Below are 22,496 nucleotides of genomic sequence, written 5' to 3' on the forward strand. Positions count from 1 at the left end.
TAAAGAGCATTTTCATCTCAAAGAGCAGAGAAGAAAAGCACGCCTGTTAATGCGCTGGTCTATCCTCGGTATACCGAGTGTGTGACTGCAGACGCGGAAGCCTGACTAATGAAAAATTCACCACGTCATCACAGTGCTGAAAAAGCTGAGCCCAGCTTAACACTTTCTGTGTTAGCCACGTCAAAGAACAAACAAGTTTGTCTGACCCTGATCCCCTTCCCCTTACATAACACAATTAATTTGATATGTCCGCTCAAATCGTCGTATGATCCTATTCATCTTCAGGTTCCCCGGGAGCTGCAGATTCTTGGTTGATGGCTAAAGGACAGCGACAGGAGAAACCACATTTACAGAAACAGTAAGTCCTGTTGTTTGTTGAATCATGCTGTGGTGGAAAACGTATTTGAGATGGTTTGTTTGGTTTGCTTTGTCATGATTCGTACGTCAAGGTAGTGACACCGTTTGAGATATGATCAGGGCAAAAACGAATACGTAGGAATAAAAAAATGTTTGTGTTTGTGGTCAGAGGTTTTGAGGTGAATATGTGACTGCGGTATTGCAGAAAAGAGGCTCCAGGTCTAAAGGGGAGCAGCGCTGCAATTTATGGCTGAGGCTCTGAGAGGCTCCTGAGGTTAAGAAAACAATGTGTGCAGAGACAGAGAAGAACAAATATGAATAAGGTCGAAAAGACACTTTGTAGAGACCTAAATAACTTTGTCCTTTGTCCCACACGCCATCAGACTGTTTAACTCCTCCCTGGAGGGGAGAGGGAGGGGAAACAGGAGGACAAAGGAGGGGGGAACAACTAAGCTGTAGTGCCTCTTCACCTCACTGTGCAATACCTTTTGTGCAATACTTTTGTAAATAGTCAACAGTGCAATAGACTCAATACTTGAAATGTGCAATTCACTTGTATTTTTATTTTTATTCCTATTTATTCTATTTATCCCCTTCGTATATTTTATTTATATTGTCTCTGTATTTATATATGTGTGTGTGTGTGTGTGTATTATATATAATATTCTGTAACTCTGTAACTTCTGTCGGTGCTGTGCTTTTTTGGAAATCGAATTTCCCAGAGGAACCCACCCGAGGGATTAATAAAGTTCTATCTAATCTAATCTAATCTAATCTAACTGCCACCGACAGGAGAGCTAACTCACATAAAACCACTAAAATTTTAATTTGTTGATATTAAACTTGCACAGTGTGTGGCAAATGTTCTTCCCAAGAAAAAGACAAAAATACCACGAATCACTCATGAAGTCTGAGGTCTAAGTGATCATCAGTGAAGACCCCAACACCAGCTCGCAATCCTAAACTTAACCCTGTGGTTTGGAGAGAAGTAATAATATGTCTTTGTAAAAAGAAACAAACCCCCCCAAAAACCCTCCAACTGTTTTCCCCTTTTAATCAAGGGGAAAAGGGAAAGAAAAACGTTTTTCTTTGATTACCAAGGCAATTTTTCCTGTACTGGGGAATCTCCTTTGGTTAATATAACACCCTGCAGACAGAAAACGTTATAGGATACAAAGACTGCCATCAATCAAACGAGGTTAAAAAATGACCCCAAAAAGTTACAGATGTGGGATGAAAAAGTCAGGATTGTGATGTTACAACACTGTTAGTGAAAAAGGGTGACAGCCAATGTTTGTGCTGAACTACGAAATGTGAGCCATCGCTTAGTGTTTAGAGCTTCATGAAAAAGTTTAAAGAGGTGTGAAAGAAATGTGTCTGAGGATTTCTATTTCTCCCTTTTGCTGGACTTGGAAGGTCATGGGGGTCTATAAATCAGCTGTGAGATACACCTGGAAGTGATCAGAACTGTCGTAATATCACATTCACACCTAATATCTGTGTTCAGAGAACTTCATCGTTAACACAGGGAATAACCCAGGAATGTAACCACGAGAGTTCAAGAAACTCACAGGAGCTTCTAGGACGAGCAAACGAGAAATATGATTGGTGTCTCCGCAGAGGTTGTAGAGATGTTTAAGGGTATTTTATGAAGTTCTATGGACCATTTGGGAGAATGCAGTGGTTTCCAATCTTCTTTTAGACTTTTTGGACTAAAAGGTCTAAAGCATACTTCTGTTATGATTCACAGAGAGGTTTTAAGGATCCAAGATGAAATTCTAGGGTTGCATGTTTACAAATGAAAATATTCCATGTCATCTTATCAAGATTCAGCTTGAGAAATTGAATTTGTCTGGAAACTGCACTACAGTTTAAATCTATGATTTAGCTTTCTGGGTTTGAAGACATTTTGGTTGGATCACAGGTTTCTGCTGACCAAGCTGACAATGAGACTCCACGTTTCACTTACTGTTCCTGTTGATGTGGAATCAGTGAACACGGTTTTTTCACTCCTTGCCTTCTGTGGTGTTTTTATGAACAAAATGCTTTTGGTGCAAACATTGAGCAATGTTTTCTAATATCCTGCTATTATTTGCCTGACTGCGTGAAAGAAAAGTTTTCTGTGCGTGAACTCGACGTGAGGACATGATGAAGGTTGCCATTGCTTCATCAATGCAATTGTCCAACTGTAAGCAGAGGTCAAGACTGCAAAGCTTGCAGAATCAAACCTTTGAATAACAAAGCCTCGGTTTCTAGACTGTTAATAAGCAGAGGCGTATTACACAAGACTTCACCCCGGATGCAGCTGCAAACAGTTTTTAAAACTTTTAAAACTCTTGACTACGACATGAGGTGAACTCTAAGTCTGCGTTTATGAAAAGGTGAACTCTGATGAACTTTCTGTTGAACCGAGTGACTGAGATGAGGGAGGAGAAACGAGGGGTGGAAGCATAAGAAAGTGCACGAGTCAAATGGGAAAGGAAAGTGAAAAATATTCCAAAAAAGGGAAACAGCACTATGAAACAAGGAAGTAAAATGTAGAAATGGAAAACAATGAAGGAAAATGGAGCACAATTGAGTAAATACAGAGAACGAGAGAGAAAAACATGAATAAAATGATGAAAGAAGACGGGCATACAAAAGAGCAAAGATCGAATAAGTAGAAGGAAGAAAATCTGATTACTCACAGTTAAGGGATTATAGATGTAATGTAGGTTTTGCTACAGAAATATTTTGATTGTTAGTTACTGAACGCAGCTGTTTCAACGTGGAGAAAGTGGTTTGATGAAATGTGTAGTTTAGACATTCATGCTTCTGATACAAATGTGTCTAACAGAACCAAGTTTGTTTTTAGCTGTGTTTGTCTGTCAACAGGATCAAATTTCATCAGACTTGGAGAGACGAAGCCCGAGCAATGAAAGAAACCATTACATTTTGGTGGGCTTCTGGCAAGATGGTGCTTTGGACTTAGTAGAGGACTGGGATTTGTCTAGGCCAGGGGTGGGCAACTCCAGGCCACGAGGGCCGCTGTCCCTGCAGATTTTAGATGTGTCCTTGAACCAACACAGCTGATTTAAATGGCTAAATTAGCTCCTCAACATGTCCTGAAGTTCTCTAGAGGCCTGGTAACGAATTAATCATGTGATTCAGGTGTGTTGACCCAAGGTGAGATCTAAAACCTGCCGGGTACCGGCCCTCGACGCCTGGAATTGCCCACCCCTGGTCTAGGCCATCTCCTGCAGGAGACTACTGCAGGCGTTTTAGAAAACCTTAGATTCTCATCAACTTACCATCTTAAGGTGTCCGTCATCAGCAGTTCTGACCATGACTCCCTTCCCTCCCTCTGAAAGAGTCTAAAGGCTCTGAGAGGTTTCCTTAACACGTTGGCAGGACATCAACCTGCAGCGCTGCCCAGTCAGTTTTGGCTGTTTCATTGCTATTAGAGGTAGTCTTTTGGTGAGTAGTCAGAGTATTGTTTTAGTTCATCTCATTGCTCCTGCTATTGCTGTTTAATACCCCATCATCCTTTCACCCTAAAGGTGTCGTCTCATTTGAGTTTGTTCATGCAGACTTCTGCTCCTCCAGTATCCTACCATCATTTGTGCCTGTAGGGTAAGTAATACTGGAGACAAACGTTGTGCCAGTTCATCCAGACATTTCACTCTTAACGAGAGAAGTGGACTGACTGACACCGAGACCAGTTTATGGCTAACATCTGTTTTTCTAAAGGTCTGCTGCTTGATGGATGCTGTGTGATGTGTTATACTCACTGGTGCCGGTGCAGTTTAATGCGTGAACGTGAACGGCTTTATTTGTTTAACCTAGATTTTTTTCCTCCCGTTCAAAGGAGCACTCCTTCCTGTGTGGGAGGTGAGTGGCAGAGATCTGGACCACACCTTTGTTCAAAGTGTAAAGGTGTTTGCAAACAAACTGACATCCCCACAAAGCAAGAAAATATAACAGGAAATACGGGCCAATCCTGTGCAGCTGAATGACATTTCACTTTGTTTGGGATGATAATAATTAACATAACTTTTATTTGTTTGAAAAATACACAGAAAACCTCCCAAGACGCATTTTACCTGTGTGTATTTATGTAATTGCTCTAGTATTTGGGTTTTTGATCGTGTGCAGCTTACAGGAAACATCCATCCATCCATCCATTCGCTTCCGCTTGTCCTTTTCAGGGTCGCGGGGGGCGCTGGAGCCTATCCCAGCTGTCATAGGGCGAGAGGCGGGGTACACCCTGGACAGGTCGCCAGTCTGTCGCAGGGCCAACACACAGGGACAGACAACCATTCATACTGACATTCACACCTAGTGGCAATTATCCAATTAACCTATCCCCACAAGCTGCATGTCTTTGGACGGTGGGAGGAAGCCGGAGTACCCGGAGGGAACCCACACAAACACATGCAAAGTCCACACAGAAAGACCCCGGCCTGATGGTGGAATTGAACTCAGGACCTTCTTGCTGTGCGGCAACAGTGCTAACCACCGTGCTGCCTTACAGGAAATATGCGCGTTGGTAATAGCCTGTTTTTTATATGTCAAAAAATCTCAGAAACTGTGTGTCATGGGAAATTATCATTACAGTAGCTGTTTGTAAAAAGTGACCGTAGCCACTGTGAAGTCTGGTTTTGAAGCTTAAGTGTTTGCAGCCAAAAGTGACTGCCAGAGGCTGGAGTGTCAGGTTATTATGTAAGCCAGGGGATAACTGCATTAAAATTCTCCATAGGCTCCAACACAGTCAGTCAAATATTAAGAAAGCTCAGCAGGCACTTAGAAGAGACATCGCCGGAACCACACCTTTAACTTTATGCCTTGATAGAATCTAATCAAGTGAGCTATAAAAAATAAACACACCCTATAATTATTTAGAAAGAAATTAGATGGATGGCAGTGAATGTCACTGGCTGCTATCGAGACTTACCATTGTCACTGTTATGAAATTGCAAATGTGACCTCTTGTTTTTTCTCCACACGCACTTTTTATCTGCTCGGATGTGATTGGTCGATAGAACTTGGGCTCCAAATTAAGAAACTTCGCGCCTATTTTCTGAGCTTAACTTCTCCAAATGTGAAGCTAGGAGAACTAAACAAGTAATAAATTAAGAAAACAACAGGTAAGGACTAATGAATAACAATGAACACCCTCTCAGTAGATCAAGGCAGATTTCATTATATTTTTTAATGTGATCTGTGTTTGACATTTACAGGGAAGCAACAGGTAATTTAACACAACGGCTGAGCGTCTTTCTGTCTCCACAGTAACGGCTGTTTCCTACCTTTCAGGGTTACCTGAGGAGCAGTTTGGGAAAGTTTCCACTATATGTGTGCTTCTACGGAGATTACAGGAGAGTACAGTTACACAAAAGCAAAGCGTGGTGTGATTAAAGTGACGCATTAATCTGTAGATCTGATTATCTCGTTAACTATGACACAAAGAGGCCTGGGCCAGCTGGATGTCAGCCAACAAAAGTGTGATTAAGGCTGCATGGAGACGGAGGTCAGCCCACACACACACACACACACACACACACACACACACACACACACACACACACACACACACACAAACCCATGAATATAAGTCTTCTATTAGACTCACTCCACAGTGCTCAGATAACAGAGAGCGCAGCAAAAACAGTCATCTGTGATCAGCAAACACACCGCTGACGTTTCCCTTATACGCTGACTTTTATTGTGAAGGGAAATCCCATTTGACCACCACACTCCCCCACCCCCTCCCTGCAGGCGCCCATTGTGCATAAAGTTTATTCCCTGTCACACACACAAACAGAGAGCCAACACACACTGTTTTCCTTTGGGATCAGATCACCTCCTTGATCCGAGCGGTGATTCGAATGGTTTTTAAAGAGGGCTCAGTACACCGGGACCTCACCACGTCTGTGATCATTTACAGTCACACTAAAGATTACAAAACTTCTCCTTTTCACCTCTGAAAGCCTGCTCGCCTCTACCCTTCCCCTCAGAGGCTCTGTTGAAAACAGTATAATATTAAGTTTTAAGGCTGCATTTAATATTTTTCTGCTCTGCTTTTGCATGCTTGCATGAAATTCTAACTGCAAATTACAGGATCAGGGATCTTTATAAGCTTTGGGATTCCTGCCAGCTTGAGGTTTATTTTAGACAGAGAACACCGATGTACTGTAATTTCAGGACAGATTTTTCTCGGGGTAAAATAAGCATATCTTAAATTACATGCTCCTGCTGATAGATACGTTGATAAACTCAAAACAAGTTTGAGCAAAATCTGATGATGCACTTTTCAGAAATTTACAAAGTTTGCTTGTTTTCAAGCAAAGATTGTTGGTTTTCATGCTTTTGGAGCAACCAGTTCCCCATCTTCCCGACACCCAGGATCCTAAATCTGACAGAAACCCTTATCATTGAGGAGAAATTAGGAGGATTTCACCTAAAGTGCACAACTGACAACAACTAAAAAGACTGCATACACACGCTGTTGTGAAAATAAGACCCAACCCAGAATAAATACACAAACGTCTGATTTCTAGTGTCGATAAAACACCAGAATGAGTGGGCAGTGCCTCCTCTTACCTGTGATGATTACGGCTTTGCCGTGGGCAGGCAGCATGGCTCGTGGCTGGCTGGTCTTGGTTGCATAGTAGATGCAGAAGGTGATGCCAAATAGCACCGGGAGCAGCATGGCCGGTAGGCAGAACGCCCACAGCCTCTCCACCAGCACGGTGGCCCCCAGCCAGGCCACCACGGTGGAGGTGGTGTTCAGGTGGGACGCCAAGATCTTCTTCATGGCTCCGCCGATGAACACAGTCACAATGGCCAGGTAAATCCAGAAGGGGAGAGTGTAGTCTTCCATCACTGAAGGAGAGTATGAGTGGCTTTTTCACCTGTTCTACCTGTCTGCCTAATTTTTACCTGTCTGTCCTTCTTTCCTGCAGCTGCAAGTTTGAAGTTTAAAGAAACAAGAGCGTGCTGTCCCCTCTGTCAGATAGTAACTCAGTCTGAGTGTGTGTCTATTTGTTGCTCTCCCTCTCTGCTGTACACACTCCCTCTCACACTCTGTGTTCTGACGAGCAGCCGGTACAGAGCTCTTCGGCTGCTTCTCTCACTCACTGTATATATAGAGATCTGCAGGGGAAGGAGGAGGGACTAAAGGCTGTAGCCCTGCATCTAATCTGCAGCCCACACACACACACACACACACACACACACACACACACACACACACACACACACTGAGAGAGCAAGTTTGGCTCAAGAACAATCATGAGTGTGAATTACCTGATCATTTATCAAAGTTTTTATGCAATATTAACATAAAAATAAAAACAAAGCACAAACCTGACACACACACACACGGCGCGGGAAACGTCATGTCTTATATGACTTCTCTGTTTCTACTGATAATGTTTTTATGAGTTTCACAGGTCAGAATGTGACCTTGACTTGTGCAGCAGCTGATCTGAAAGCAGGAAAGCTGCCAGAAGTGGAGATACAAGGTTTTCACTCAGCGGACAGACTGAGTCCTTTGTTCGACTGACAGCTCGCATTAAAATCTCATTCACTGTTTAAAAAAAAGACAAACAAATAAAATCCCAATTCCAGAGCTCTGAGCGCCCGGTGTTCAGGAAAAACCAGTAAGCAGACCTTATGTTGGGCTCAGTGGTTTAAGAATGAACTTTTGTGCTTGAACTTTATGTTGAAATTTGTATGAGGTCATTACAGCGCCACATGGAGCTCATCAGAAGACTGAGACAGATTACCGATTAGTGTATTGATGAATCGAATTTAGTGACGTCAATAACGACTGCACTGCACTCTTAAAGGTCAACACAAAAGCTCCAGTTGGAGTTACTTTGTCACACTGCCGCACATCATGCAAAAAACACATTTTCTTTTTTAAAAATCGAAACCTTCAAACAAGCACCAGCACCCCCCTGCACCTCTCTCGTCTCCTTTAAGTTCTTTGCATCGCTGTATTTGTATTTGCACTGTAATGATGCCTATATACAGCGGGGAAAATAAGTATTTGACACATCAGCATTTTTATCAGTAAGGGGATTTCCAAGTGGACTATTGACACAACATTTCCACCAGATGTTGCCATCAAGCCAAATATTGAAGTCATACAATCAAATCAGAACATATAAGTATACAAGTTAAACCATAATAAATAAAGTGAAATGACACAGGGAATAAGTATTGAACACACTTTATTCAATACTTTGTAGAAAAGCCTTTGTTGGTGATTACAGCTTCTAGACGCCTCTTGTATGGATAGACCAGTCGTCTGCATTGCTCAGGAGTGATTCTGGCCCATTCTTCCACACAAACGGTCTTTAAATCTTGAAGGTTCCTTGGGCCTCTTTTATGAACTTTAATCTTCAGTTCTCTCCATAGATTTTCTATGGGATTTAGGTCAGGTGATTGACTGGGCCATTCAAGCAACTTGATTATCTTTCTTTGAAACCACTTCATTGTTTCCTTGGCCTTGTGTTTGGGATCATTGTCTTGCTGAAATGTCCACCCTCTTTTCATTTTTAGCTTCCTGGTAGATGGCAGCAGATTTCTATCCAGAATGTCCCGGTACATCTCTCCATTCATCCTGCCTTCAGTAATATGAAGTCTGCCAGTACCCCTTGCTGAAAAGCAGCCCCAAACCATGATGCTTCCACCCCCAAACTTGACTGTTGGTATGGTGTTCTTGGGGTGGTGAGCAGTGCCATTTCTTCTCCAAACATGGTGTGTAGAATGACTGCCAAAAAGTTCAATTTTGCTTTCATCTGACCATACTATAGTCGTCCAATAATCCACAGGCTTCTCCAAATGCTGTTGCGCAAATTTTAACCGAGCCTTGACATGCTTTTTGTTCAGCAATGGAGTCTTGCGTGGTGAGCGTGCATGGATGCCATGGCGGTTCAGTGCATTGCTTATAGTTTTCTTTGAAACAACAGTACCTGCTGATGCAAGGTCTTCCTGAAGTTCTGTCCGAGTGGTTCTTGGCTCTTGGAGAACCCTCCTGATTATTCTTTGGACTCCTCGGACAGGGATCTTGCGTGGAGCACCTGATCGTGGCAGGTTTATGGTGAACTGATGCACTTTCCATTTCCGGATAATGGCCCCCACAGTGCTCACAGGAACATTCAGCATTCTGGAAATGCACCTATAACCATTCCCATCAAAATGCTTTTCAACGATAAGATTACGAAGATCTTGAGAGAGTTCTTTGCTTTTACCCATCATGAAGTCTTTCCTGTGTGCCTTCTGGGTAATGAGGAGCCTTTATAGGCCATCAATTAGGACTAAAGCAGCTGATATCAATTAGTACTGATAGGGGACAGGATTTCTCTATCAATACTGACAGATTTCAGGTGATCTCCTGGCTTTCTATGTCATTTTGCCCCTTGTTATCTCCATGTATTCAATACTTATTCCCTGTGTCATTTCACTTTATTTATTGTGGTTTAACTTGTATACTTATATGTTCTGATTTGTTTGTATGACGTCAATATTTGGCTTGATGGCAACATCTGGTGGAAATGTTGTGTCAATGGTCCACTTGGAAATCCCCTTACTGATAAAAATGCTGATGTGTCAAATACTTATTTTCCCCGCTGTACCTTTGAGTAATGGATGCAGGATATTCCTTTTTATGGGTCGACGTTTGCTCATCGAACAGTTAACGCGACCTGCTCCAGTTGCGCCGGCTGAGATTGACCAGACAAAGGAGACTTGGAACTGTTGGGCTTTCTTCTGACTGAAACTTGGCTCAGAAACAACTTTCTCGACTCATTTCAATTTGGTGCTTGACACTCCCAGCCAGGGACAAAGAGAGGAGCTGGGCTGTTCTCTGATTAACAGCTGTTGAGCAACAGCCAAATGCCGACCCCTTAACTCTTGCGCCGTTGCATTTGTTTGACGTTTGGCTCTTAATGATGAGCTGAAAGAAAATAAAGTGTATTTTGTCCTTTGTCTAACTCCAACCAAGCCTTTAACCTATATCATTTGAAAAAATGCAGAAGCACTCAGAGCCGCTGATCTGAGGATGGCTCAGAGTGAGGACGCCACTTTGACAGGAGCGTTAACCTGGTATGTTTTTGACAGCAGGAGAAGCCAGAAAATCCCATCGCACACTCGGAGAACAAGTCCACACACAGCTGGGATGAGCTTTGACTGCAGGGGCGAGAGGCTTGAACATTAAAAGAAGTGACAAGCTGGATTTGATGACGTCTTTTCAGGGTTTACTCTAAAGTCTAAATTCTCACAGTTTAAATCTGGCCAGTGAGGCCAAATTACTTATAGAATAAGAACTGGAAAGTACAAGTTGCAATTTTTGCTGTTTAGCTAACATCACTAAAGAGTGCATGCTGAAGCTTTTCTTTTATTTCCTTCTGTTTTGGCTCCAAAGAGCCAAATTCTACATAATTTACTATTTCGGCTCACACTAACTTTGTTCTCTTTTCCATCAAGCTTCCCTTTTTATGCTGTCATTGATTTCATTTGTATATTGCATTGGGTAACACTAATTTCCAGACAACTGTGCTCATGATTTCTGAAAAAGAAGTGATAAATTTCCAAGAAAGTACTCTGATGGACGCTGACATGAATTCATCCATTATTTCTACAACTGTAAATTACACATCAGTGTCAGGGCTGCAGCCAAGGGACCTCATTCAAGGACTGAACATGCACACACAGGAATAAATGTGTTGCTGAAAGACATCAAATAATTTGGTTTGTTATTTGTACGAGACGGGGCTGGTCTCGGAGCTCTAGGTTTGTTTTTGCTTTTTCTTTTAATCTGATCAAAGCGGTTTAGGTCTTCTCTGAACCCACGTGTGTTCACATCTAACATGCTGAGTAGCCACTTTTTAAATTCTTGTGTAACATTTCTACGATCAGACTTGTTTTGTTTTGGTTATTTATCACAATATTAGCTAGAATTCAGGAAGACGAATTTGATATGAGAACAGGATGATGGGAAATTTGGTTATTTGTTTTCCACGCCTTTAGAAGTTTGATTTTTATCAGGTTTTATTGTGCTGATTTGTTTTATCTGGACATGCTGTAAATCACTTTGTGATCTTTATAAATAAAGCTTATTATTGTATTCTTCCAGAACCTGTTGGACCTGTAAACGTTTTAAAGACAGCACGATGGCACGCGTCATCTCAGGTGAGCTGCTGCTTCCAAGAATTTATGGAAAAGTCAACAATAAATTTATTTTCTCCACAAACAGCAGGTGCTGCTGGCCTTAGGTGGTCTTTCATGTTTCTCACCATAAAAGTGCTGCAGGGAACAGACCTGCCTCTGCACATCATGTTTACGAGAAACCTTCTGATAACATCCAGGCTGTTTCTAAAGAGTTTCAGTTTTTCAGTGCAGTCGCCTGACAGCTAGAAGCCCCTCGGTCAGCATTTCCATCTCTGTGTGAAGTTCATATTCCTCCCTGAGCCTGTGATGTCAGAGTGAGTGTGTCTGACTTTGCGTTGGCCCCATGGTGGACAGGTGCAGCCCACATCTCATCCTATTACAGCTGGATTAGCTTTCAGCCCCCCTGCAACTCTAAGTTAGGATCGTTAGCTTTTCCACTTCGTGCAGGACTGTATTGGATTCTATCCTATGTCCCACATTTCATTTGGCTCTAATTTACAAAAGTTAACAGCTCAAAAAGAAAAAACCTGAAGACGGCTAACTGACACAACACCTGAGAGAAGAGAAGTGGTACTCAGATAAAACACATTTGTCCTATGGTCAAAGCCAAACCATCATAGTCCCACTCAATGTCGGACATGCTGGGATCTCTCCATCCTCCCCCAAATGGAACAAGCAGTTAAGAACAAAGATGGATGGAAGCGTAGGTTGGCATCTGTAGGGGGGCAGCTCAAAACGTCAAGGGCATTTAGCATGTTTTTGATAACATCTTACACAGATGGAGGTCATGAAAACTTTACACAGCTCAGCTTTGAACCCAGGAACTCCTTACTGTGAAGTAACAGAGCAAACCGTCGATGTGCACGAAAGAGATGATGAATCATGTGGACCCTGAGCAGACTCTCAGAGGAAGCTTTCCAGCATCTCATCAAGTCCTGCGCGCAGAGAGGGTGACTCAGGATTAGTCTGCTGTTCTCTTTTTAAGTGCTTATATACTTGAAAACCAAGACTTCATTCAAGACTGATGTATCAGATGACTTCAGAGGCAGTCAGTAGACTTTTGATCTGTGCACAGGCGGGTAACGGTGAACTGAGACCACAAAGCAGACCCGTTGCTGTTCCACTGAACGCTGCACTTTGGACTTTTTGGAGCTTTCAAATCTCAGCAAGTATTAACATGCTGTACTCTGTATTGGGGACAGCTAATGTTTTGAGAGTTGCTTTTGTTTGCTTTTGGTATTAAAACCTTCAGAGTTCAATTGCTGTGGGCCAAATTAATCAGGGACTAAACAAAGTACTGTGACAGGCTGAGAGGACATTCAGGATTAGGAGGATTGAGCAAACTGCTCTTCATGAGCTGCATTCTTCTCAAACATGACTACACCTCAGCCAAAATGTAAATAAATCTTTCCAGTGTTCCTTATGTCTTCCCTGGACATAGGGCAAAGGTCCCTGTGGACCTTTAAGCACAAAAGGTTAGTTCAGAGACACTGATGTGAAATATTCTTACCTTGTTCACACACAAAACTGTAGATTAAGCGAGATTAATTAAAGGTACACACTGAGTATGATTTTTAATCGAAAATGTATTTGTTGGTTGTATGTGTCCAGCGTTAGCAGTCAGTCCAAGCTCATTTCTCTGTTTGAGTAAATTCATTTACCTTAGTGTGTGCATCACTGTGACAGCTGTGATGTATTTGATGTGTTCTGAAAAAGTCTGAAAAATCAGTGTCAAACAAAAGCTGAAGCCAGAAGTAGTCCAGTGCTAAAGCTGGAATAATCAAGGTGGTGAAGGCTGCCTGCCCCCTGGGACTGTGGCTCAGATCAACAAAAGAAGGTTTGACATCAAAAAGAGAATTAGAGACCAACGAAAAAGAAGGAAGGAGGTTGGAGGACAAAAAGCACCTAATGTGTCAGCATGAGTTGAGAAACTCCCCACGAGAACAGAAAAAAACACCCAGATGTGGGATGTTTCTCTGAAACCAGAGGGGAAGCGATAAAATCCAACAAGAATTGATTGTTCTCTGAATATTAATTTTATATGACAAACATTTAAATGTGAGCTATGATCACTGTGGTAAATGCATGAAACCTTTCTTCATTGCTGTTTACTTAAACTCACAAGCATTTTTTATTGTTGCTTTGAAAAACTGTAACATAAATGTTACCATTTTGTAAAATATCCAAACATGAATCATTCTGGGTACAAATTTGGAAGCTGCTAAGGTAGCTCTAACTTTGGTTGCAGCGTACTGCAACAGATTGAGGTAAGGAAAAGCAGTCGTACACACTGTTTGAGAGCGAGGCCCATTGTCTCAGCACTAATAACCCTGTTCCTGCTTCTTTTCTCCTTCTCCTCTGTGACTTTGGCGTGAGCAGCATCGGGTTCAGGTCAACAGTTCACAGCAAGTCTTGTCACCTGTCTGACACGATTACCCGCCGCTGAGAACATGCCTGCTGAGCTGCACGGTCACACTGCAGCTCTAACCCCCTTCCCTTAATCTCAGTGCTGTTTGACACGTATCACACCCCGGAGGGGCCGAGGAGCCTTTCTCCACGTGTTGCAGATCAGCTTTTCCACTCACACCGTGACCGCCGGTTTCAACTGGATGTCCTGCAACCTGCAAGATTAAAGACAGGAGAGGCACTGCAGGAACTTGACCGACAGATAAGAGGATGTCGGGTCACCTTGGTGAAGCTGCAGTTTGTTCCTCCTATCTGTTTAGTTCTATTTACTTTGTGTTGTGTAAGGCACCATCAACAGTTAAAATTGTCACAAGAAGCTTTGCAAAAACTGGAGCCTGGACATGCTAGGGCGAGCACAAACTCTTGGGTAGGACCCAGCTCCTAATTAGGGGCAGTGCTGGAACCAATCCGATGGTCTGCTGATGGACGCTTTTTTATGGGCTTCCAGTAACATTTTAAAGCTATCTATTAAAAGACTTTATTTTCCAGGTGCTGGTCACTGTTTATAAATGTAAATTAAAAGCTAAATTGATGTCAGAACTGAAACCCAAAGAGTGATATGTACTGTACTTTACCAAAGGAAAACACCAAACAAACAAAAAAACTTGACGATCTTTGAAAAATCTCACGGGATGTTTGACAGTGATCAGTTGTTAAGTCAGACTAAACTTCAGTTTGGAGGATAACACGTTCTTGCAGGGGTCGAGCCACTACTTAAACTGATCGCACTACCTCACTGCAGCTTTAAAGGATCAGTCTGGTGTCTTTCTGGCCACGAAGCCTCATGTTCAGGCTCAAAACAACAGTGTGGTGGTATATCTACCACCACACTGCAACAGAGCTCTACTAGAGAAGACGATCTACTGAATTAGAAATGTAATCTCTAAAGCACTGACAGCTGCCCAGACACCACAGTGACTTATTGCTGATGAATATCCACTGTGTGGGTAGTGGTGAGCATTAAAGAACTAAACTTAACAATTTTCTCTGTGATTATGTTTCTTAATGCTTGCAACTAACTTATATATTAGATGGAAACAGACATGTCACAGATTTTAGTCCAAGTTTTAGGTGAGACAGGCATCCTGAGCACGTCCCAAGCAGGAGGCCACAAGACAGAATAAACTGAGAGGCTATAAAGTATATTATAAAGGTTATCCTGAACTGGGAACCAAGCAAGGTTACTCTAGTAGAGGCCAAGAAAAAAATTAGCAGAATCTGTGACCTTTAACTTTGTGTCTTTTTCTCTCCCCCGTTTGTACTGATTCTTCTCTGCATTCACAGCTGCATGTTCCTGATCTGGCGAATTGATCCATGATGTGGGTCGATATCTGCTGAGCAGCAGTTGTGAGTAGGAATCTAAACAGTTTTCAAGATAAATAGTGAAAACAGTGAAGGTATCCTGCTGTAGGCAGATGTACTGGAGTGAAGCTGCATCAGAGTGAAGCACACAAGTGACCGGTCAGCACAGTCTTTCTTTTATCACATTAAGGTGGCTAACTTGTCCTTTATGTTGGCTAAGGATGCACATTTGAGAGGATCATCAGCTCTTTTACTGCCTTTTTGGCAGAGTTGGCAAAAAGTACAGACATTCTACAGGGAGTGCAGAATTATTAGGCAAGTTGTATTTTTGAGGAATAATTTTATTATTGAACAACAACCATGTTCTCAATGAACCCAAAAAACTCATTAATATCAAAGCTGAATGTTTTTGGAAGTAGTTTTTAGTTTGTTTGTAGTTTTAGCTATTTTAGGGGGATATCTGTGTGTGCAGGTGACTATTACTGTGCACAATTATTAGGCAACTTAACAAAAAACAAATATATACCCATTTCAATTATTTATTTTTACCAGTGAAACCAATATAACATCTCCACATTCACAAATAAACATTTCTGACATTCAAAAACAAAACAAAAACAAATCAGCGACCAATATAGCCACCTTTCTTTGCAAGGACACTCAAAAGCCTGCCATCCATGGATTCTGTCAGTGTTTTGATCTGTTCACCATCAACATTGCGTGCAGCAGCAACCACAGCCTCCCAGACACTGTTCAGAGAGGTGTACTGTTTTCCCTCCTTGTAAATCTAACATTTGATGATGGACCACAGGTTCTCAATGGGGTTCAGATCAGGTGAACAAGGAGGCCATGTCATTAGTTCTTCTTCTTTTATACCCTTTCTTGCCAGCCACGCTGTGGAGTACTTGGACGTGTGTGATGGAGCATTGTCCTGCATGAACATCATGTTTTTCTTGAAGGATGCAGACTTCTTCCTGTACCACTGCTTGAAGAAGGTGTCTTCCAGAAACTGGCAGTAGGACTGGGAGTTGAGCTTGACTCCATCCTCAACCCGAAAAGGCCCCACAAGCTCATCTTTGATGATACCAGCCCAAACCAGTACTCCACCTCCACCTTGCTGGCGTCTGAGTCGGACTGGAGCTCTCTGCCCTTTACCAATCCAGCCACGGGCCCATCCATCTGGTCCATCAAGACTCACTCTCATTTCATCAGTCCATAAAACCTTAGAAAAACCAGTCTTGAGATATTTCTTGGCCCAGTCTTGACGTTTCAGCTTGTGTGTCTTGTTCAGTGGTGGTCGTCTTTCAGCCTTTCTTACCTTGGCCATGTCTCTGAGTATTGCACACCTTGTGCTTTTGGGCACTCCAGTGATGTTGCAGCTCTGAAATATGGCCGAACTGGTGGCAAGTGGCATCTTGGCAGCTGCACGCTTGACTTTTCTCAGTTCATGGGCAGTTATTTTGCACCTTGGTTTTTCCACACGCTTCTTGCGACCCTGTTGACTATTTTGAATGAAACGCTTGATTGTTCGATGATCACGCTTCAGAAGCTTTGCAATTTTGAGACTGCTGCATCCCTCTGCAAGATATCTCACTATTTTTGACTTTTCTGAGCCTGTCAAGTCCTTCTTTTGACCCATTTTGCCAAAGGAAAGGACGTTGCCTAATAATTATGCACACCTGATATAGGGTGTTGATGTCATTAGACCACACCCCTTCTCATTACAGAGATGCACATCACCTAATATGCTTAATTGGTAGTAGGCTTTCGAGCCTATACAGCTTGGAGTAAGACAACATGCATGGAGAGGATGATGTGGACAAAATACTCATTTGCCTAATAATTCTGCACTCCCTGTATACTCAAGTAGAAGTACAAATTCTACTGTTCAAAACTACTCCAGTAAAAGTTGAAGTACTGATTCAACGTCTTTACTCAAGTAAAAGTAAAAAAGTACAGGCCCTGAAATGTACTCAAAGTAAGAAAGTAAATAGTAGCTGTTTGGAGGACGTTTCTGTTTTTGTGCAAAGCTAACTGAACCTTGGGCTGTGTTAACACAATGATAAAATATTATCAGTAGACAGGAATAAAAACGTTAGTCTAACTTTTTTACATTTTTATTATACTCAGCTAGAATGTGAAGAAAAATTACATCCAGGGGTTAAAGTGGATTCAGCAGGTGGGGAAAACTAACCTGGTTATAACAGTTCAGTGTGGGGAAAAGAATCACACGTCATAATTAATAAATGAACAGCACTGGCAGACATGTATTTCTGTTTAGAATGAAATCAGTTTAAAAGTACAGATGAAAAGTACAGATGTTTGTTTAAAAATGTAGGGAGTAAAAGTAAAAAGTAGTCAGAAAAAAACTTACTCAAGTGAAGTACAGATACCTGAAAATTGTACTTAACTACAGTAAAGAAGTGTTTGTTACTTCCCACCTCAGGTCCAGCTCACGTCTGGAATCACACATCAGGACAAGACAAGGTTTTATATTCAAACTGACAATATAACCTTCACAAGCCGTAGCAAACCCCAGTGCGTTACAAATTTGGAAATATAAAGTGCAATTACAATCAGTGTCACAGGTTACATAGTCGGTAAATGCGCGGATGCACATAATCTAAGCTAAAGTCTCGGCCCTCAGTGTGTACTCGGCCCAGATGTCACTGAGATCCAAAATCTCTCCTAGGAGTAATTTTTTATGACCGACCTCCAGTAAAACATTCCTTCCAGAGGCCACTATCATCTATCATGTCACGTGCGATCTTGAAGTCACTTTTATCTGATGTCCTCAGGGGAGCGTAAACGTCAGCTCTGTTCAGGGACGGCAAGTAAATTGGTAACTGAAGGTGGAACAGCCAGAACTCCCATGATTTTCCACTTTAACGAAGAGTCAGCATCCAGGTGACATTAGAAAAAAACCCACTTTCACTCTTTCCTGAAATATTCTCCAGTTCTTATTGTTTGGTTTGGTTTTTATTATTTTAATATTGTAATTATAGCATTCACTGTTATAAACAGATAATATTTAAAGCTGGGCTGATATTTGCTGGTCATTACTCTCTTAAAAACCTAAATATCTTTGGGATTAATGAGAATAACAGTTGTTTCCCTGTGTGTGACTGACATGCTTGACAAAAGGGAATCCCCATTTTCTTTTTTTCTCTGTCAGAACACTTTGTCTTCACGTGCTGTTCTCTTCTCACTCAGCTGAGTCCTGATAACCTCTCCATCATCAGAGCACTCTCAATTGTTTATTGTTCCCAAATGAATCAGATTCATTCAGCTTTAGTTCCGCTGCATGTTGTTCTTCAGCAGTGGCTCCAAACCCCCACTGACTGTGCTGTTCCTACAAAAACACAACGCCTCCAAGCCACGAATCCTGGAAATCATAATCTTTCCCTGAAAAATATTCGTATAATCTGGACATTCTGAACCAACCTCTTTCTTGAGACATCAACACTGATTCAAAGGGCTTTTGGGTCAGGGGAAGGTTACTGTGCACAAAGCAAGGCACTAATATTACCAAGGCTTGTTGGTTGAATTCACACTGAGTCAAAATCTTTTTAAGTCGTCCTCTCAAATGCTTCATGTTGAGCTCAAACTCTACCCATAGATCATGTCATGTTAAATCATATATGGTGTGCTGTAAAACTCAACACACACGAGGTTTTAAACCCCAAATATAATGAAAGCCTGTCGCTGCAATGAGGAGTTGAGTAACTGTAATGTTAAATTCTCAGCGCTGCACCACTGAGCTTCCAGCTGTCCAAAACAGAACCGAAAGAGGCAAACATCATAGTGAAAAGAGAGTTCACCCTCTGTCAATTACTAGAAAATAATCTAGTCCTTATTAGAGTTTGTGAAACTAATGATAACCCATGATCAAAATTTTTGCACTGTAACCGACTTCAGTAGCAATAACTCTCAAGTAATGCTTTTCTCTGTGACTTTATCTGTCTCCTCTTGTTGTGGAGGAATTTTAGTCCACTCTTCTTTACAGCAGGCTTGGGTTCATTGAGGTTTGCAGGCTTTTGTTTATGCACAACTCTCTGAAGGTCCTGGCAAAGCATTTCAATCAAGTTGCAGTCTGGACTTTGACTGGGTAATTGCTAGGGGTGCAACAATACTTGTATCGATATTGAACCGTTCGATACAGTGCTTTCGGTTCGGTGCGCATATGTATCGAACAATACAACATTTTTAATTTATTTTATCAACTTTTCTTCTGACGATGCTGTCTGTGTTGAGAGCTCAGTGGATCTGCGTTCGACTACTCCGCCTAGGCTGCACTGTCGAGCGCAGATCCACTGAGCGCAACGCAAGCTAGCGAGACAGAAGCTAAGCTCGTTGCAACATGGCAAATTGAACCTCCCCAACCCTCATTCAGATCTGGCGTTTGGAACTATTTTGGTCTTCATGTGACGTATGACCCTGAAGGTAAGCGCGTCATGGACTAAAGTAAAACAGTATGTCGGATGTGCCACGCAATGCTCAATTACATGGGTGGGAACTAGTGCATTAGCGCCGTTAGCTTGTTAACGTGTTGACGCCGTCCAGCCCCACGCACGGGACGATCCGCAGTAGCTCATTAACGGAGATTTGCCGCGTTATGGCGTTAAAGTCATTTTAATGATATTAACGCTGACAGCACTAGTGGGAACACAACGAATATGACTGCACATTTACTCCAACATCATCCTAGTGCAAAGACAAGTGGAAGCAGACAAAAACAACAAGCACGCATGCTACAAACTTTACCCGAGTCATTTAGACAGCCGTTAGCACATGATTCTCCTTATGGGGACCTGATATGTTTAATATGCTGCTGAGAATATAGCCCAGAAGAAGCATATAGTATAGCTTTTATTTTGGAAAGAGACATTTCTCTGTAATAAACTCTCTTTTCCAAAGATGAGCGATTTCTCGATCAGATAGATTTATTTTTTTATTACTTTGTTGTTTCAGCAACATTAAATTTTAAAACTGTACTTTTGAGTTAAAATATATATTTATAATTTTAATAAATGACAAATTAAAAAGGCATGAACTTTTTATTGTATCGAAAAAATATCGAACCGTGACACCAAAGTATCGAACCGAACCGAACCGTGAATTTTGTGTATTGTTGCACCCCTAGTAATTGCAGCACATTGATTCTCTTCTTTTTCTGCCATTCCGTTGGAGATTTTATGCTGTGCCTGGGGTCATTGCCCTATGGCATGACCCAGTTTGGTCCCAGCTTTAGCTGTCGGACAGCTGAAGTTCAAGGTGGACTCAGTGACTTTGAGGTGGCCAGGTCCTTAGTTACATCCTGGTATATAAAACCTTACAATAAAAACGAGGGTGTACTTTCTTTTTCCCACAACTGTATAATATATACCAGTGTCCACGGTGAGAGTGTTTATACACCTTAAAGTTGATATTTTCATACTTTTTCTGTGAAGTTTGTTTTTTAAAGTCATTATGCAGTATGATGTAAAATCATACTGTACATCTGTACAATCACTCCACCAAGAAAAACCAAAAACCAGTTCAAAGAAACCACGTAAAGCCCCAAACTGTCATAACATTCATGTTGATGATGAGTGTATGTGAACTTCTGACTGCAACTGTATATCTAGCCCTTCAGTCGATCCATCCACTGAAGTGCCATCATAAAGGGTCTCAGTGGAAATGTGGCTGTCAAGAAAACATCCTTAAGAACGGGAAGACAAACTGAGGACAGAGCTTTGGGAACGTTTTTGGATTTATTGCTGAAACTCCCAACTGTGTCCAAATTTCAACCACCTAGCTGTTGATCTGAAGTGAAATGGAAGAATTAGGAGGTGATCTCATTATTCCATCCACTTTGTACAATGTACCAGCACCTCTGGCAGCAAAACAACCCCAGAGCATGACTCTACCACCATCATGCTCGTCAAAAATGATACGGAATCTTTACTCCTCCAAACAAACCTCTTATCATTGTGGCCAGACAGCTCAGTCTTTGTCTCACATGACAATCAAACTTGTCTCAAGAAAGCATTTGACTTGTCCATGTGGACAGCTGCAAATTTCAGTCATGCTTGAAAGTGTTTACTTTTAAACAGGGGGTTTCTTCCTTGGCTGGCACCCTCTCAGTCCATGGAGATATAAAACTAGCGGGTTCAAGTTCATAGCAGACTTGAGCCTTGGTGGTTCCTGAGTTGTTCTCGAACATGCTAACAAATTGTCTTACATCTAATGGTGACAGTTTGACCTTGGCGAACTAGTGACACATCAAAATAATTTGTACTTATGTGTAATTGTTGGAACTGGTAATCTTGGTATTTTCAGTTGCTTATTAACGAGAAGTTAATAAACACTGGACTTGTCAAGTTAATAGACAATGTGGAATATTTAGCACCATTAACTAAAAGATTAAGTAAATGTACAAATGTATTGTACATATTTATGGAAATACAACAGTTCAAAGAACACATTAAAATCTTTAAAAATCTTGACATTCATGGTCACGATGAATGAATGTAAACGTCTGACCACAATTAAACTTTGTTTTTATCCTGTTATTTTATTCTGCTTTCTTATTTTCATCCATATATTTTACAATATTAAAAAAGCTCCTTATTTCTGTTTTTAACTCTCGAATTTCCTGCAAAAATCAATCAAGTTTATTTATTTATTTATTTATTTAGGACAGTGCATGTTAATGAACATAAATGTAAAAAAAAAATGACATGAATGTAAACATACCAGATTATAGCCAAGGGCTAATTTCCATCTGTTGTCCTTAAGCATAAAAATAGACATAATAATTCATAAAAATTCATCATTCATTCATAATAAAAACTCCATCACCAAACTTACACATACACACCATTCTGTTCCCAAATAAAACAGTAAAACTATACAACTTATACATGATCACACACTTGATTTGTCCATAACCAGTTTTTAACCTTTGCCTTAAACAAATTGAATGTCGAGCATTCTCTAATGGGTTGAGGAAGACTGTTCCACAGATGGCCACCCTGGACAGAAAGGACGTTCTGCCCAAATGCTGTCCGTCTGTGGGGTATAAACAAGTCTCCTCGGATTGTAGCTCGAGTGGTCCTGTCTGAGCTTTCTTTATGCCTAATGAACTGCTTTAGTGGTGGTGGAGCAAGGGAGTGTAAGACTTTATATATTAAACTCACTCTTTTAAGTTTCACTAAGTTATTGAAGTT

At 41.4% G+C, this 22,496-nt stretch overlaps 1 protein-coding gene across 2 annotated transcripts in view; it reads right to left on the reverse strand.

Annotated features, from left to right (window-relative positions):
- hsd11b2 (hydroxysteroid (11-beta) dehydrogenase 2) overlaps window positions 1-7,446 on the reverse strand; it is a 32,466-nt gene extending 25,020 nt beyond the window's left edge. For both annotated transcript variants that reach the window (XM_085408366.1, XM_085408231.1), the window contains exon 1: window positions 6,940-7,446. In XM_085408366.1, the coding sequence (XP_085264492.1) occupies window positions 6,940-7,219 (280 nt within the window). In that variant the 5' untranslated portion in view covers window positions 7,220-7,446. The remainder of the gene's footprint in view (window positions 1-6,939) is intronic.
- Between the last annotated feature and the right edge of the window lie 15,050 nt (window positions 7,447-22,496).

The sequence above is a fragment of the Rhamphochromis longiceps genome, linkage group LG1 (assembly GCF_057381845.1).
Source record: "Rhamphochromis longiceps isolate RC_006_pf linkage group LG1, R_longiceps_female_GT1.1, whole genome shotgun sequence".
Lineage (NCBI taxonomy): Eukaryota > Metazoa > Chordata > Actinopteri > Cichliformes > Cichlidae > Rhamphochromis > Rhamphochromis longiceps.